At 43.5% G+C, this 18,786-nt stretch overlaps 1 protein-coding gene across 7 annotated transcripts in view; it reads left to right on the top strand.

Moving 5' to 3' along the window:
* NOD1 (nucleotide binding oligomerization domain containing 1) overlaps positions 1 to 18,786 on the top strand; it is a 28,223-nt gene that overhangs the window by 5,457 nt on the left and 3,980 nt on the right. For 3 of the 7 annotated variants that reach the window (XM_048078003.2, XM_013197769.3, XM_048078004.2), the window contains exons 2-11: positions 1,099 to 1,437; positions 3,300 to 3,474; positions 4,695 to 6,498; positions 8,598 to 8,681; positions 9,375 to 9,458; positions 11,023 to 11,106; positions 13,120 to 13,203; positions 15,353 to 15,436; positions 16,551 to 16,634; positions 18,667 to 18,750. In XM_048078003.2, coding sequence (XP_047933960.2) covers positions 1,222 to 1,437; positions 3,300 to 3,474; positions 4,695 to 6,498; positions 8,598 to 8,681; positions 9,375 to 9,458; positions 11,023 to 11,106; positions 13,120 to 13,203; positions 15,353 to 15,436; positions 16,551 to 16,634; positions 18,667 to 18,750 — 2,783 coding nt within the window. In that variant the 5' untranslated portion in view covers positions 1,099 to 1,221. The other 4 variants (XM_048078005.2, XM_048078006.2, XR_007168697.2 and 1 more) reach the window with 4 other exon arrangements.

The following is an 18,786-nucleotide window of genomic DNA, read 5'->3' on the forward strand; positions in this document are numbered from 1 at the left end:
AACGTGGTGTTTTACACCGCATCTTTCCCCAGCACCAAGGAGGAGAAGCTACGCTGATGCAGACTGCAGCTTCTGGTATGGAACCCCACAGAAGTGAGGTCGTGCCAGTAGCAGCTCACCTGGACGGATCTGGGACCTGGAAGAAGGCCTCGGCTGTTCCTTGTCAGGGGGGTGCTGGGGACCATTCGGAAAGTTTGCCAGCGCCATCCTGGGAAATCATGGGAATTCTGAAACCGCGAAGCTGGCACCTTTACAGAGTTGTCGAGGAAGGACTTTGTGCTTTGTTTTTGTCGATATGTCTATAATCAGCATCTAAGAACATTCTTCCAAATATCCCTTGACCTGCTGAAGCAGCAGTACTTTTTCCTCTGTTACTGAAATTCCTAGAAATTCCTGTCAATCGTGCAAATTCTCATTGTCTGTGTGGAGATCATTTGGTCGTGATCTTGCAAAGTATCTCCTTTTTGCAAGGGAAATTGTGTGTACAAGGTCCATGGCTAAACAGTAGCTAAATGGACTGCCTCTCAAACCTGCCCTGAAGCTGAACGCTTCTCCTTCCTTTAGCTAGGACTGTCAGAGAGTTCACAAGGCCTCACTTAGGAGGACAGTTCCCCTACTGGCAAAATTTTACACAGAGACTTTTGTTGTAACCGAAAACAAAGGGAGTTGCTACTATAAATTAATTCTTCCTACAGAATTAATTGCTATGAAATATAATTTTATTCCCTTTATTTCCTTGTCGAGCTGTGTTTGGACAGATGCCCTGCTTTGTCTATTGAAACACGAAAAGCTAATAAAAATATTCAATTATGCACGAAGAACAGGCAGTTAACAAAGCAGATGCAAGTGTTGTTGTTTGAGGCAAGCTGCAGTGAAGTATTTATATTACAGGGGAGATTGCCTGCAGTAGTTAATTTTTTTTTTCCAAAAACTGAACAAATGATTGGAAGTACGTGAGGAAGATATTAGGTTGGGTTTTTTGGATAAAATTGTCAGTGGTGTTTTGCAGAAGATGTAGTTATTCTTTGATGGCTACTTGAGGGATGTATCTGCCCAGGATAACGTTTAAATTGAGGCTCTTTGCAATTACTTTTACAGGCTCAGTAACGTGAAGGAGAGATCGCCTGTTTCCTTGAAGCTAACCTCAAGCTGACACTTCACTACAGACAAACAGTTTGTCAAAGATGAGGCTAGAGGGAGCAGCTTCTTGCTGTCTCAACTATGGAAGGCCAACTCTGTGCTAACTTGGAGATTTCTGTGGAAAAACCTCCAGGAACAAGCCCTCCGTCCTTCATTGCTTTGCTGAAGATATACCGAGAGCTTCTGGTCAGTAAAATCCGAAACACGCAGTGTTTGATTGACAACTTGATTAACAATGAGTACTTCTCCACCGAGGACGCCGAGATTGTTGTTCAATTTCCAACTCAAGCAGATAAGGTATTATTTTTATTTCACTAGCCAACTTGAACGTTCTGTTACTTTCAACTTTACTGTTGGGTTTTATGGGCTTGATGTCTTTCCCAGTCTTTGTTATTTTGGAGACTCCCCACCCCATTCCTTCTGGACAAGCATATCTACCACATCTCTTTCCAGCACTGCTGGCACTGCTTGTAAGCCTGATGGCAGCTGCAAAAGCAAGCAGGTTGATAATTGCTGCTCTGTGTCCCCAGCTGCAGCTTTGTCCTCAGATACGGAGGTGACCACAGTGGCCGTCAGAGTGTAGCTTGCTGCACACAAGCCTTCATTATAATGTAGAGTATTGCAAGAAAAATCTACTTCAGGACGCCATGGGACAGATCAGCCTGCTCTACAGGAGGAGATGGAAATTAAATATTATTTTAGAAGCTCATCATTGCGTGTTGTCCACGTGCACACCCTCCCTTCTCTTTAAAGACTTACGGACATTGTAAACATTTGTCTGTAAAATTGATACATCCTGGCACGTTGGGGTTTGGAATTCATCTGTGGGCATCAGTAGCAAAAATTAATTTCTGTTCTTTTGATAGGAGAAGATCATCAGATGTGCACAGTTGAACTTTGCATCGTGACCCAAAACAAGCTCTTCATTCCCTGACCAGTCATGCAGCTTCAGAATAGTATCACAACTAGGGGCAGGCAAACCATAAAGAATTCAGAGACCTTGGACTTAACTAACAGTGCAGATTTTCATAAAATAATCATTCTTGCTGGCGAGCTGAAACGCTAACACAGTGCTCACTGTGTGTAAGGTCAAAGCTGAATAAATGCACACTGTACGATCATCTCCATTTCTTTTTGTTCAGCATAATATACATGATTGTTGTAACAAAGCTGAGGGGGAGGCCGTGCATCAGGACTCTAAGCAGAGACAGGGAGCAGGCCACAATAGTAAGTGAACTGGACTCTGTGGGAGCCTGTCTGGAAGGGTTAAAATTGTTTTTTAGAGCATACAAATTGTCAAAAAAATGCCGTGCTTTTGCTGTGTCCCTGTAACTCACCCTGCTTTATGCTCACAGGAGGCCATAGTCTCTAGAAACCCTTTGCTTTAGAACTGAATTCTTGATTCATTCTCAGCAAGAAGAGGATCCAAACATTCAAATTGGGCCCCAAAATGATTGCTCTGTCCTGAGGAGGATTCGGTACTGGGGTTGCCTTGTACTGGTTGCACAGAGATCAGGCTCTGGTTTGCCTTTGGAAGGATTCGCCTTGAGCTGCTCCAGACACTGTTTGGTAGCCATTAGTTTCAATAATAGTTGCAGGCAACAAGTAAATTGTACAGAGATAGCTTGCTGTATTGGCTTGCTGTGTTAAAAGAAAGAATTGTAGGTTTTTTGGATCTGCATTAAGATCCAGAGAGAGTTTCTGCCTGCCCTACTGTGGATCTAGCAGGATCCAGAGGTAAATCTAAATGTGAGTGGAATATATACAAATCAGAGGAATGAATTTAGGTCACTGAGAAAACCCCTCCATCTTTTTTGTTTTAACCAGCCTGGGATTTAAAATATACTCAGCCAGGCTGAGCTAATCCTTCAGATTCCCTATTGAGGAGAAGTATTTATCCACGTTGGTTTTTTTAGCATATGATTTAGCTACAAGTCAGGACCTTAATCTGCAGAGCTGACTTTCTTGCAACATCCAAATACAAGCAGTAAGTGAGGTTTTTGATGGTTGAAATTCAGAGCTAGATTTTGAATTCAAGTTCTTTAAGCACCAGTTTTGATTTTAGTATCCTGTTCCAGTCCAAAAGGGATCCTAAAACAGTCCAGCAATGTAACAGTTATCACTATGCATCAATGATATTTCACGTGTTGTTTCTTCAGGTTCGCAAAATCCTAGACTTGGTTCAAAGCAAGGGAGAAGAAGTTTCAGAATATTTCATCCGTGTCCTACAGAAAGTCACTGATGCTTACTATGAACTTCAGCCTTGGCTGGATGAAATAGGTTACGAGCCTTCAGAGAATATTTGTAGCAGACCTGTGGTAAACACAGATCCAGGTAAGGCCATGCATCTATATCCCTTTCGTTAGACCTGCCCCACTGTGTAGGAAGCTCTAACCAGGTGATGGGAGAATAAGAGAGTCTAGGAAGGCATAGCCAGAGAAAATACATGTGAACATGCTGTGTTTGCTACTAGTGGTAGCCAAAGAATTAAAAGGCACACCATATAATGCAACAGTCATGTTGATTTAATGCCATGTTTTGGTAAAGTCAAGCTCTTTCTCTATTTGTTTGTGGATATATAGCATGATGGCATATCCACCTTGTGCCACCTATGGTTTATTAGCACCACTGTCTTGTTTTGGCAATGGAATAGCCAGTGTGCCATGGTGAGGGCAGTCAGCAATGAGGCAGGCTGCCCAGAGAGGCTGTGGAGTGTCTGTCCTTGGGGTTTTCAAGATCCCATTAGATAAAGCCATGAATAACCTTATCTCATCTCCTAGAAGGTCCTCTTCTGAGCAGGAGGTTGGACTTAAGACATCCCAGAGTCCCTTCCAACCTGAATTATTCTATGATCCTAAATGATGCCTTAGACTTAAAGTCAGACTTAAAGTATAGCAGGAATACCTGTTTTGCTCTTGAGAGGTCTTTTCGTACTATATAAATATACAAGCATTACTTTGCCTCCATCAGAAGTAAAGCTTCTGTTGCAATAAAAACCCAATGCAACATTGCACAATAACTAGGACTTTCATTTTCTGTGTCAGCCTAAAAAAGATCTTTTGAGATGCCTGCTTTCTAAAGGACATGCTTTCTATTTGCAATAATAAAAGTTACCAAACAAGTTAGGAAAGAATGACCACCTGCCTGATAGAAGTAACAGGTAGAATATAAATAGAGTAAAAAGGCAGATGCCAAAACTAATCTGTGACCAAAACCCCCTGTCTTCGCAGAGACAAATCTTTAACAAAGGTTCAAGGGCTTGACTTAGAGTCTCAGCTAAAGTTGGAAGCCTCCTAATGCATTGCAGTGTCTTGGAGCCAGTACTGGTTTTCAGGAGACGGTGACTTACACGTTACCTCTTTCATCAGCAATTTCATTAGCAAATCTCTGATTTTTCCAAGAGACTAATGATGGCGGCCCAAAGCCATAGAAGTAATCTGCCAAAGAACTGATTTTACAGAAGAATTATTTTAACTTATTGCCCCTCACAGTTCCCACGGAGGTGAGCCATCATATGCAACAGGCTTTTTAATAACACTTCACTGTCTTTTTAGTTAGCAGGTATTGCCAGAAACTCAGACATGAGCTGGGACGAGACTCCAAGTTTGTTATGTCGTATGCTCAGAGGGAAGAGATGCTGCTTGAAGAAACTTACTCTAACAGTATTATGGAGATGGTCAGTTTCACCAATGAGAGCCTAGGTGAAGTGTGTCAATTAGAAGCCCTTTTTGATGATGCAGTTGGGCTAATTAATGAGGATGGAGAGACTATTTATGTCTTCGGCGATGCGGGAATTGGAAAATCTATCTTACTGCAGAAGATACAAAGCCTGTGGGCCAGAAAACAGTTGGATATAGGGGCCAAATTTTTCTTCCGTTTCCGATGTAGAATGTTTAGTTGCTTTAAGGAAGATGAAGCCGTATGTTTGAAAGACTTGCTCTTCAAATATAATTGCTACCCAGACCAGGACCCCGCAGAGGTGTTCCATCACATCTTGCAATTCCCTCATACAGTTCTTTTCACGTTTGATGGCTTTGATGAGATCTATTCCAACTTTGATCTCAGTAGTGTTCCTGAGATGTGTTCACCCGATGAACCCATCCACCCCCTGGTGCTGCTGGTAAGCCTACTCAGAGGAAAGCTTCTTAAGGGATCCAAGAAAATTCTTACAGCACGGACGGGAACTGAGATCCAAAGAAACATCATTAGAAAGAAGGTGTTGCTCCGTGGTTTCTCCAGCAGTAACCTGAAGGAATACACTGCCATGTTTTTCAAAGATGAGGGGCAACGAACACTGGTATTGAACCAGCTGGAAGCTAACCCCAATCTCTGCAGTTTGTGCTCAGTGCCTTTATTTTGTTGGATTATCTTTAAATGCTACGAACACTTCCATTCCATGTATGACAGCCACGAACTTCCAGACTGTTCTGTTACGTTGACAGATGTGTTTCTGCTAATGGTTGAAGTCCATCTGAACCGGTCTCTGAAAACAAGTTTGCTGAAGAACAACACCAGGAGTCAAGCAGAGATGTTCAAAGCAAGAAAGGAAACCCTTCTAGCCTTGGGTAAAATTGCATACAGAGGGATGGGGAACTCCTTCTTTATCTTCGAGCAGGAGGAGGTCACAGCAGCAAACATCTCTGAAGAAGATTTGCAATTGGGTTTTCTCAGGACAGTTAAAGGTTATACTGGCTTTGACAGTCAGTCCACTTATGAGTTCTTGCACTTAACCCTTCAGTCTTTTTTCACAGCTTTGTTCGTGGTTATTGAAGAGAGAGTAGGCACCAAGGAGTTACTTCAGTTTTTCAATGAATGCTCTTCCACTGAGACTGCCCAGCCTTCTTGCCTTCACATCCCTTGGTTGAAGAAACACCTGGCAGGGGAGGATCCTTTCCGAAACAACGAACACTTCCATTTTACCAACCTTTTCCTTTGTGGCCTGCTTTCCAGATCCAAGCAGAAGCTCTTCAGGCACTTAGTTTTGCCTGCAGTCATTAAGAGGAAGAGAAAGACACTCATCACATACCTTGGGGAGAGCATGAAATCCCACCTGAAGGGCCTCACTCGGTCCAGGCTCCTCAACTACAATCAGATTCAGGTCCAGCCAAATTTTGTTTGGATGCTGAGGTGCCTTTATGAGACTCAAAGCGAGAAAGTGGGGAAGCTGGCTGCCAAACGCATGCACGCCAATTACATCAAGCTGACATACTGCAATGCCTACTCTGCTGACTGCAGTGCCATTTCCTTTGTCGTGCACCACTTCCAGAAGCGCCTGGCTCTGGATTTGGACAACAACAACATCAATGACTATGGAATAAAACAGCTGCTGCCCTGTTTCAGCAAACTTGCCGTGATCAGGTAGGAGTTTGTATGAGCTGGTTCCTGCTTAGCCTTGGTTTATTCCACTAACAGCGGGGCTAGAGGAGGTGATCTTGAAAGCGGAGAAACATGAAAATTCTCACTGCTGCTGGAAATTAAAGTGCAGTTGGCCTTGAAAGCAGAAATCAAACCCTGGAAATAGCCTCATGCAGCATGATTTGGATTAGAGGTTTGACTACCCCCAACTCTGCCACTTTCAGGTCTTATGAAATATTTGTTCAGTCAGCCACAGGAGCAGGGGCAAGTGAATTTGGAAACTCGAACAGAAAAGGTGGTAAGAAGTCCTTAGAAGCCAGGACTGTTTAAGCCTGTTAGTTAGCTCTATCACAAACTTTTTTTCTCAAAAGTGGATTTTTATGGGAGAAAGTGCTTAGGGGAGAAGAAAGGAAACAGAAATTCTTCCTCCTATATCTGAAGATTGTCTGAGCCTGTCTCTGCCCTTGGACATACAGGGTGAGAGAGAATCTGCCATTCACAGTAACCCATGATCAAATGCTGTGAATGTCTTGCTTTTACGTCCTGCCAAGATGTCTGGCTTTCACAGAATAAAAGCTGACATGTAGTACTTCATGAAAGGATGTAGCTCAAGTGTTAGTTGTGGTATTTCCCTGAGGTGATGTGGAGGGAGGACATGAGCTGGTGTGATCGGGGCAAACTAATTCCACCTCTAACATCACAGGCCACATTGTTCCACCTGCTGAGGTTGTATAATGTAGCCATGCCTTATTTGGCCAAATATTCAGGTGCAGAAAAACAGGAACTTCAAGTATTTATTTTTTGAAGTTCCTTCAGCCTCATGAGATTTTTATATTTTTTTAATGAATGGATTTATTACTCTTGATTGGCTTTGCTCTGCCTTTTTTTTCCCCTTCTATAAGTCTTCTAGAACTAGATCAAAGCAATTGATGCTCGGTGTCTCCAGTAGGCTACGAATCAGCTGACCTCCCAAAAGAAAGCAATAGGGAAACTTAGGGAAAAAAAGCGTAAGTCTGCAAAACAAAACAAAGAAGAAAAGGACAGTCTTTTGTTCTTTGTCCGTATCACACAATCATGCCCTGCACAGTGGGAGCTTAACGCTGTCTGCAGCACCTCACCAGACTGTTAGGCACCCACCTTGTCTTTGTGGATTTTTCTCATGTTAGGACTTTTCCTGTCCTACAGAACTTGGTCATTAGAAGTGAAAGGTTTCCAAGAGCTTAATGATCCCTTTCAAAGAATCAGTCTGCTCTGATGTGGGGAAATGCCATCCTGATTTCTCCTTTGTGCGAGTGTGTTTCAAAGTGACCACGTTACCAACCAGCAAGAGCCCAGGAGGCTGCTGGCGATAGGAGCTCTCAGCTTCAGAGTTTGTGTAGAAACTAAAGCTGGTCAAAATGTTTTCACTGGGACAGTTCTCCTTAGAAAATGTGATTTGTCAGAATTGGAATGTTTCACAGGAACCTGTCCAGTTAGCCACAGTGAAAAAGCTTCAGTTGTTTTTGTTTTGTTTTGTTTTGTTTAAAAAAAAAAAAAAGTATTTTCATTCCGTGAGTGACTGACATTGATTTGTTTTGAGTGTAATTGGGACAATAAATTGGAAACATCTAGCATACCTATGGGACTGCAGTTCCATTTCCTGGCCAGAGCTTTTCACAACCTTTATTCAGTGGAGCCTGAAAGTGTTGTGCCTTTCAAGACGTCTGGCTTTAACTAGGTACCCAGAGAGAAGGTTGCAAGAGTGCTCTGGAAAGTTTGTTTTTGCTAGCATCAAGTGGAATTTCTGCAATCACTAAGCACGGGAAGAAGATGAGGTGTTTGTCTCTGGTTTCTGACTTACCACATTTTATGGTTTTCAGGCCTATGGACAGCTTCCAGAACACTGCCTTGGTGTTTGGGGGCTTTTTGTTTTCTTTTGTTTTTGAAGTGAACCATATAAAAATGAGCTCACATTTCCCTTAATTGCTTTTAATACGTGGTATAAGAACCTATTGAAATGTCAGAGGGAACTGCACAGACCTCCAGTCATTCCTTAACTCATGGGGGATGAACACTTGTAATCTCTATTGATTCTAACTCTCTTTTCTTTCCTTTCATCCCAGGCTCAGTGTAAATCAAATCACAGATCATGGAGTAAGGATATTATATGAAGAACTCTCCAAGTACAAAATTGTGACTTTCTTGGGGTACGTACCAACTGGGAGCAAAGCACTAGGTATTGATACTGGAAAATAAAACTGCAGTGCTGATAGTGCTGACACAGCATAGGTGGGGTGGGAACCAAAGACACCTCCTTTTTTAACATATAAAGTAACATTTTTTTAAAAACTTTAGTTCATAATCAAGTTAAAGCTGGTAGGCATGTTAGCTCTGGCTTCCCACTCTTGGTTAAGAGGCTACATAAAAATGACTTTTAGAGAAGTGAGCGTGAATACCAAGAATGACCTCCTTCTTCCAGTGCCTTACTGTAAGTACATCTGCTCAGGTATCTGATCTTCACTAATATTTGCAAGGGGATTTTATGACATTTTAAAAAATGAAAATACATTCTTCTGGTGTTTTCTTTTTCTTCAGACTTATGCGGTGTTATTTCTGTACTGACACAGGAATAAAGGGAAGATTTGTTTGCTTGAGGAGACCATGCATTAAAAAAATTGTACAAATATTTTCCCATGATTTACAGCCTGGTCTCTTGTATTTTATATCTAGACCTTCACAATATTAACTGCATATCAAAATAGAAATACAAGCAATTGTGCATGTGTACAGAGCCGTACAAAAAAGATAGATGCTCTGTGTGCTTTATAAAACATCCAGGTTGTAAATATTAAAGTAACAGCAGGAATAACCTATTTTTGACAATGTGATTTTTCTTTAAGCTTATACAACAATCAAATCACTGATGTTGGAGCCAAATATGTTGCGAAACTCATTGAAGAATGCTCAAGCCTTGAATATGTTAAGTAAGTTGGGCTTTTTTTTTCCTTTATACTTATACAGTATCATAATTAAGGTAAAGCAACTTGAAAAGGGAGGTAGAGTGAAAAAAGGCAAAAATTTTGTTTCAACTAACATATAACTTCGATTGCATTTATGTATTTTTTTACAGTAGTCTAGCAGTGAATGGCAGCAGGTGAAACTCTTGAATTCACAGTCTTTAGTAAAGATTGCATTGCATTATCAGTGGAATATGGTGGTAGGCAAAAGGGGAGAGCACGAGACCTACTCTTTACTTAAATCCAGTTTGAACACTCGAGTGAGGCTTAAGTGGTGCACGAACCTTGCTGGCCCTTGCAGTGGGTGAATTCACTTGCATTTAGCACCAGGCTTCTTTATATCCAGCCTTTTATGGGCCGTTGGGGTCACGCTGTGCTAGTGTCATACCTCAACACTGGAATTACCCAAATTCACTCGGTAAGTTGTTTCCTTTAATTCCTGGAACTTCTCCACATAACTGTCTGGCCATGCACAACACTGATTTGACATAAAGGTAAATCATTAACCGATGGTTTAATTATGACCACAGCAGAAAATGAAGGTAACTACAGCAATGCCAGCTGCTGGTATGAAGGTAGCAACCCACAGCCAGGGATTGTTGGGTTCTAGGCGTTGTTCTGCCACTAACTTGCTGTGAAACCCCACACAGGCCACATACTTCCCACTCAAAATATTTGCAGAATTCTGAAGCCCAAGAGCTCTCCAGTTCTCTCACTGCTTTAACAGAGTGATTTGTTTATTTAATCTTCTAACTTCCACCAAAAAACCTGTTGGAAGACAGTTTCTGTCAGGCTACCTCGTAAGCCCAGAGATTGTTTTGGGATAGAATACATATTCGTGTGCCTGAAGTCAGTCAAACAAACCAGTTTTAATTTATGTAAATTCAGTGGCTTGAGGGGTTTGGAGGGTTGGTTTGTTCTTTACAGTAATGTATATGCAATCGAGACTTGCCTCTTTCTTGGACTGCAGCCATGTGATACTCCCACACAGGCCAAGAAAAGGAAAGGTGTTCCAAGAGCACCAGCCACTGACCAGTGCTGCATTGGCCTGTGCCACCACCTGTAGCCTGTGCTCGGAACAGAAAGACCTGAAATTATTAGTCTGTGCTTATCTGCTGCAGTCTCCTCTCGAGCTACACTACCAAGAAATGCTCTGCTCCCTCTGGCATCATGCTGCGTGTAATTCATGTACTCTGCAGCAACAACTGATATTATGAGTTAGATTAAAAACCAGGCAGGGAGCCTTGTCTTGGGGATCAGTTCCTAAGCCTCATTTCTGACACACGGAACACCAAAATCAAGACCCTACCCAGTAATGCATCTTACTAGGAGGGCCAACACACAAAATATGTCTTCGTTTAATCGAAGGTCAAATGCCTGCAGTATTTTTTACTCCAGGTTAATCTTTGATAACTGTAACTAGCCTCCAGAGTTAATTAGCCTTAAATGCTTGTATTGCTTCATGAGCTGGTGTTCTAATAGCTGTACTGTTGTAAGCGATGTACCTCATCAATTCATGTGTTTTGTGCAGAATAGGAGCAAACAAAATAACTAGCGAAGGAGGGAAGTGCCTCGCCCAGGCCATCCAGAAGAGCAAGACAATGTTTGAAATTGGGTAAGTTCAGTGCTTAGGAGGAATGCTCAGGGCTTGGTCTTGGCAAGGCATTTGTAAATCCCTTAGGATTTCTTCTTTCATTCTTACCTTCCCTCCTTCTCCCATTTCTTCTCCCCCTCCAGCTGTAGACCAAACTGGTGAAGAAGCACAGCCACATTTTCTACTCGGGGCAAACAGGGGCTGCTTTATTGTTCTCCAGTTCACACAATGATTTTCTTCCTGTTCTGTTGAAACCTTAAAGGAGAGACAAACTAAGAAGACAGAATGTAATGATAGCTATTTCCTTTGCAGCACTGTAGCTGTTGTAGAAATATTTAGTCATTAAAAAACAAAACAAAAGAAAGAATGGTTTTATGACTATTGGCGATGTACCTAGTTATTGAGTGTCAAGGTTAAGATTGTCAAACATTCTGTGTCAAGTCCTGATAAATTTGTGAGCTCTGAGAATAAAAAGGAACTCCTCATCATCCTTCTGTGCTGGACTTGAGAGCCTCCTGTTATTGGAAGGAGATCTCAATGTACTCCAAAGCTTTGATCCCTGTCCTCTTTCTTAGAAGAGATGCTAGACTTGACGGGTTGATTTTTTCCCTCTGGCAAATCCCAGTTTTTCTTTTCACTCTGCAGGAAAATGTTCTTCTTAGAGTCTAATACTCAAATACATGGAATTAAAACTTTTGTTTGGCCATCATGAATACCACAGTAACGAATATGAAAATCAGGTTTGAACAATCAGATTTTGGCCTTTATTTTTGTTGTTCTACAACATTTCACAAGAATAGTTAACAGCAAGCACACTGCTGTTGTCATGCAGATGGGTCTGCTGTGCCTTTGTGCTTGCTGTAATTTCAATGAAAGACTTCTGTTTTCTCCTTTGGAGGAAATAGTCACTCCACAAGGATTTATGATAGCTTGAATAGCCATGTTTAAGCAGGTATATTCAGCATTTATGTGACAAACTGCATTGGGTCTGAAGGACAAGGAAATTCTAGGGAACTTACTGGAAGTGGCTGTGTTTAGATACCACAAAACTCAATTGATTTTAAGAGCTGCCAACCAATTACCCATCAAGCTGAGTGTAGCTCTGAGTCATCAAGGCATGAGCTCTGTAGAAAAAATTGTAACTCAGCAGAGACTCTTTCAAGCCTTAGAATACATGGTGAATTGTCAAAGCCGTTGGTCTGCGTGGAAAGGATTTGACCAGATATTGCTACTTAATGTCGATCAGACCTGTGCAGCTTTTACCATATTACCTTCTCTTAGCACTTTCATGTTATCAAGGGTTGCTTTTCCATCAGAAATACCGTTCCTTAGAAGTATGTGGGAGAGTCCCAGGGTCATACAGTGCCTGTGAGATTCTGATCCCTCTCTTGGCAGCTGATGAGAGAGGAGATACCACTTGGGTATAACACTGAAGGAACTGTAACCATTTTACCATATTGCTCTGAAGGAAAGGGGGAGCTTATCGAGCTCATCCAAAGTCATCCCTTTGGGTACGGGTCACTGTGCAGCTGTGCGTGCAGGGAATCTTTCCCAAGGCCCGTACTTCGAGCTGTGTAACAACCAGTCCGTGCCCAACAGGTAACAGGAAAACTGCAGCAGGGGTACCTACAGCAAATGCTGAGCAGGTGGATTTAGGACTTTGTGTATTTGTCACAGCAGCTCACTGTACAGATCACAAGACTCCTTCACCCCACAAGGGTAGAGGGCTGCTGAGGGTTTGCCCAGCACAGCAAGACAATCCCAAAAGCATTCGCACTGCAGCAGGCTGTCTCCTAGAGCTGCTTCTGTGCTGTGGCCTTAGGGTACTGGTGAGTCAGAGAGGCTGATGGCGTGGTGTGCAGGGAGTGGAACATGCCTGGCTCGGTGGGGATGGTTCGTGCCAGGTTTCTTGCAAGCCTCAAAGCCTGGGAAGTATTGGTGGGGGGAGGGAAAGGGAGAGAAAAAGAGAGAATGCGATGCTGAGGGGCAGCAGGGCAACACACCTGATATCTCCTGCTTTCCTGTCTTCACTAGGATGTGGGGTAATCAAGTTGGAGACGAAGGCGCAAAGGCGTTCGCAGAGGCCCTGAGGAACCACCCCACGTTAACGAACGTGAGGTAAAACCCCAGCCGAGCCTGGCAGCTCGACATAGCGCTGACTTTCCCACCGCGCTTCGAAGCAGTGACTCTTTCCACCACTCGTTAGCTTGGGACGCCATCTGGTATCGTGGTCTTCACTTCGTACCTAACAGGTGCCGGGTGCAAGCAAGAGGCCAGGTTGTTTGAATCGAAAAGCCCCGTGCAGCCATAAAGCAAGTTAAAAATGTTGCAGGGCTGGCATCCTTTCCTCTCTCTGCACCTCCTCTCCTCATGCCGCAGAGTTACTGGCATTTGTGAAGGCACATGGTCAGTGGGTGCCATTTTGATCTGGGAGCGTTAGCAGAAGGATTCACAAGCTGTTGCAGAACCAGGCTCCAAGGGAGCTCGGTGTTAACAGTTGCTGTGGTGAGGATACAGCAGTTCTTACCAAAGTAAGTCTTAGACAATCCACTGTTTGGGTAGGGACTGTGGTGTTTTTAATTCAGGTTCAGCCTGAATTAAGCTTCCAGTGGAGCTGCAACACCACAAAGTCAGTGGCAATGAGATGTGGATCTCACTGGGGTTCAGTAATTAATCTCAAACTAGCCTTCTGGAAGCCCTAGTGTGGGTGAAGTTGGCAGCACAGCAGGGAGAAGCCAGCAGTGTACAGACAGCCCCTCCCCTGCCTGTCTTTCAGATCCCAACTGGGGATTTCAAGGTGCATATTGTGGCTGCTGCTGCTGTTTTGGAGTCCCTCCACACAGCTGGAGCACTGGGATCGTGGTGATCCTTTCAATTTGTCTCCCAGTTCCACTGGCCTCTCTGGTGAGGGAACAGATGAGGTTTCTTTGTTTCCCCACAAGGTGGCACATGGCACCAGTTTCTTCACAAATACAGCGCTCGGGGAGTTTGGGGATCTCTTGGGAGCTTATTGCTGCCACTTCAGATCCAGGGATTTCAGAGCTGGTGGCTTGTCCTCCTTTCTGTCAGCTTATAGCTGGGCTTAAAAAATTAAAAGCTGAGCAGGTGCAGTGACCTAGATATATTTAAACTTAAAAGCTATCTGAAATAGCCATCTCCCCCTAATTGCAGAATCCATCCAGATGCATCAGACTTGAAAGCAAACAGTTTGAACCTGAATCAGAGCTGGCTTACACCTGGGATTCTCGGACGGGAACAAATATGCTGATGAATGTGCTTGCAAAAATAAGGAGGGGTAACTGCAAGCTACAGCCACATTTTGCTGGCACCTGCGCAGGGCGAATCTTCAGCTCTGCAGTGTACTTGCACTGGGGCTCACTTCTTATATTCCACCGGTTAATCTTGGTTCATGATTTAAATGCACAGCTAGCACCAGCTCAATATGGTAGCTTTATGCAAAGGTTAAGAGAAGATAGTTCCTGCTACATCAGCTTACTTCAGCATATTTGCCATTTTTAGGCTCAGTCATGAGGGACTGAGAGTATACAGTCTCAGCGGAAGTTAGCAGGGGCTCATGCTAGCACATATTCTTGCCATTGCCCCGCTTCATCTCCTTTCTGCCTTTTTTTTTTTCGAGGCCTTGCACTGTTTTCAAGCTCTGGCCTAGCTTCTGAGGATGGAAATGCTTTTTGAACTCACAAAGCCTGAAGCATAAGTTTTAACTGGATGATTTTGCCAATGTCTATTCAAAGAACGAAGGGCAGACTAAGAAATGTTTGTGGTTTGTAATGGAAAGCATGCATTTACAAGCTCATCTCTCCCTGCACAACAGAAGGTATTGTGTTTAAGAGTCAAAACACACCACTTAAAGGAAAAAGTGCCCAGTTTGTACAGGGGGTTGGGATGACAAATGCATGTACAAACCTGTGTGCTGCTGAGCACAACTCTCTCCTTGCTAAAAGCCACAGCTCTCAAAATCATCGGCTGCATCTCTGCTGTCAGTCCCTAGAGTGAGTTTGCAGTCACCGACAGCAAACCTTGTGGCCTGTATGACAGACCTGCGATCAGGCAGCAGCCTGTGATCTGTTCTCCCGTGTAAAATTGACAAAGACCTGCTGGTTTGCAAAGTGTGTGAGCTTTGGAGCAGCCAAATACTGAACTGGACCACTGAGACACAGATCGTCCAGGATACTCATTAGTGTTTGCCAGTGACAGGGTCAAGTAATGCTGGCTGTCTCTTAAGCCTTTGTGTCTGTTCACTTCACAGTCTCGCATTCAATGGCATCACGTCAGAGGGAGGCAAAAGTATTGCTGAAGCCATGCAGCACAACAACTCCGTGAAAATATTCTGGTAATCAGTGGTGTGCTCTGCTTCTCCTCTTCCTTCTCCAGAGAAAGCTGCAGCCTAGTTTTACTTCCTCTGATCCCATCTGCTCCTCCTCCTCTCCCTTCTCCCATCCCCTGTATCTCACTACCCTTTGGAAGAACGTGGATATGAGTAGCAGATCAGCTTTCCCGCCTGGAGGAGCATTGCTACACTTAGAGTGTTTCTGTGGGAAGCTCGGTGTGTGATGTGGACTCCTTACATTCCCGTAGGTCTTGGTGTAGTGGTTTGGGATACCCCACTATTTGCATCGAATGTGCTCAGGTGAAGCCAGTCGTAGCTTTGCTGCAGTCCTGTGTTGACAGGGGAGCAGACCGTACGTTTCACACAGTGGCTTAGGAACTTTTTACAGCTGCAGACCTCAAGCCCATGTCCAGTGAGAGTGCAGAGGGCTATGGGGAGGTTTGAGTTTCCTGACAATCGCTTGCATTACTCAATGCCGTTCACAGACCCTTTGACAGAGTCTTGTCCAGCCAACTTCCTCTGGCAACTGAAACTGTGCACGCTGGGTTCTGTGTGTCACCGGGTAACTTTAGAAAGATTGGTTGAGTTTTGAGTTATGGGAGCAGGAGCCTCTTGTTAGTGTCTCTGCAGACTGCTGCCTGAAAGCAGTGATTTAACCCATCTGCCTCTGGTTTTGTCATGTCCAGTATTGAGTTTGGGCTTCTCAGTTCCCCTTGTGGCTACCTGCAGTTCTGGTCTGTGCTTATTTCTACTCTCTCCACCTTCCTTTCCCCATCTTCTCTCAATTCTTCATCCTCACAGGTTTTGTACCTCTTCAGTGCTGTCGCTACCTCTCCACCTTTTTCCACCACAGCTCACGTACTTTTTAGTCACCTTAACATCATGAGAAAATATCATTAGATAGATCTTTGCTCCAAGAAGTGATGTGATATTCTTGTCCCTTTTACCCCAGGGCTTCTCTTTAGCATGTCTGTGTGTCCAGACTTCAGAAATTGCTCAGGGCAGGAACAGCACACACCCCTTTGGCTGTCTAAAGCTAAGTCTCAGATGAGCTGGAAAAGAAGGGGGATGAAAAATAATGATAACATCTTAAGTGAACGTTTTCTCTCCCACTTAGGTTGACAAAAAATGAGCTGGATGATGAGGCAGCAATGAGTTTTGCAGAGATGCTGAAGGTCAACAAGAAACTGGTGCACTTATGGTGAGTTACATTCCACAGAGGCACAGGCTCTTTGGCAGTCACTGCATTAAAGCTTCACCTTCCAAGTCTATGTAGGTCACAGTAAGCTTTCTGTGCATGGTCTGGATGCAGCTGACTGGTTGTAGACAGTTTTAATAGAAAGTTAATAAAGCTGTGTCTAGCATCTAGAAACTGCTTTCCTACAGGGAAAAGTTTAAGCTATCTGTGTGTCCTGGTAACTTTCGAACTACCAGCTGATTTCATTTATCTTTAGCAGAACATTACTGGCCTCCAACATAAGTTTCAGAAATCTACAAGCAGATAACTAGAATAAAATAACATTATTATAATTCTTGCTATTTTGTCATCGCTGTCAAAGTAGCCAGCTCAACTCTTACTCCTCCACCAAGAAGCTACATGACAGACACTTACATCCCCCATTTGCCTGATGTTTTCTTGTAGACGCTTTCACTGAGGGAAGACACTCAACCATGAGACACAAACTTCCAGGAAAGCAGAGGTTATGGTTTCTAGCAATCGCAAAGAGACTTGTTAAACTTCTAAGAAAACACAGCATTGGCTGTCCTAATCCAGAGGTTCACAGGAATTTGTCCATGAATGGGGTTGGGCAGATGTGGGCTGTGAAACAAACAGCCATCTATTCATCCCAAGTGGCCAAGAAAATGTAATAAACAGAGTCCCTTTACAGCTTATATAAAATCTTTGCTAGCCACCCTTTAGCATTCCTTATATTAATCATAGTTCATGCCCCTTAGGAAGCGTGCTGATTGTCAGAGGGGCTGAGTGCTTGAAGTCTGTTGTGAAAGCAGTAGAAGTCCTGCTGCCCATCACCCTGAAAATAAAAGGGGGGGGCGGGAAGGGCTGGATTTCTTTGCGCACAGCTGCAGATACGCTTCACTGGACAGTTCGGTTTGAGTCATGATAAAATTTTCCAAAGCAGACACAGTAGTGTAGTACAGTGGCTCAGTGTTGTCAAAGGGTTTCTGCTTGTAGGCAAATTTATCTCCTACCTTATTGGTTATATCAATGAATACCTCCAAAAGGTGGTGACCTATATAGATGGTTGCACTTGAGGCAGGATTAAGTGTTTTTCCAGCAGCTGAAAGAACCTAGTGGGTCCCTTTGTGTTTTGATTCATTTACAAAGTGCAGGAAGCCCTTTAATGGGAACATCTCCCTGCTTCCGTCCTTCCCTCCATCCCTAAGAGATCATTCAGTTCCTTCTGATTTTCAGCCTCATGAATCTGGGGGATTCATTCAGGTAGCCACATGAAGTAGTACAGCTATGGGGCACACCACGATAGACTGAAAGGTGAGTAGTGAATTAGGACAGGATGATGAGTAGTTTTATACTCGTGTAGGTGAGGCGGCTTTGTTCATTTTTAGTTAGGGTTATGACCTGTTGGTAGTTAGTAAGGATTACCTACTGCTTCTTCATCTGTGCTGCTCGAAGATCTTTTGTACTTTTTCCCTTAATTTCAGATTTAGCATACTTCATATCTGCTAAGAAGACTTCACCTGTTCATACCAGAGCATAATGCAATGCGTAAGGATCTTGCTGGTCTGATAAACAAGACAGGAGGATTTGGCAAGCTCTGGATCATAGCTGCTAAAACACTGGGCCTACACAGATTTTGTACTCAGAATCTTCTGTACATAACTTAAAAATGCTGCTCACAGTGTTCTTAATAAGAACACAGAGCTAAGTAAGAAGTTAGAGTCCAAATCTCACAATCCTTTACCAGTGCCAGAATTCTCAGCAGCAGTCTGTCAGCTCTGTCAGCTCAGTACCTACAGAGTGCAGCCACATGCAGGCTTAAAAGGAAGTGATTGATGCTCCGGGCTCTGGTTCTGAAAGTGCATCTGTGGGGCATTTGACCAATGCTGGGTACCGTCCTCCTGGATGGAAATCACAACTGCCTTCCTGTGGCAAAACTGACAGCTTTGCTCCGTGATGTCAAGCTGAGCTTAGGTTGTGCAGGTGGTGTGAAATAGTTTGCATGCAAGTTTGATATGAAGTGCTTTCTTTTCAGGCTTATCCAGAATCAAATTACAGCCAAAGGGGTGAAGTACCTCAGCGAAGCTCTCAAGGAGAACACGGCTATTAAAGAAGTCTGGTAAAGATCCTCTCCTCAAAGGCTCACTTTGTAAAC

Source organism: Anser cygnoides, chromosome 2 (assembly GCF_040182565.1).
Source record: "Anser cygnoides isolate HZ-2024a breed goose chromosome 2, Taihu_goose_T2T_genome, whole genome shotgun sequence".
NCBI lineage: Eukaryota > Metazoa > Chordata > Aves > Anseriformes > Anatidae > Anser > Anser cygnoides.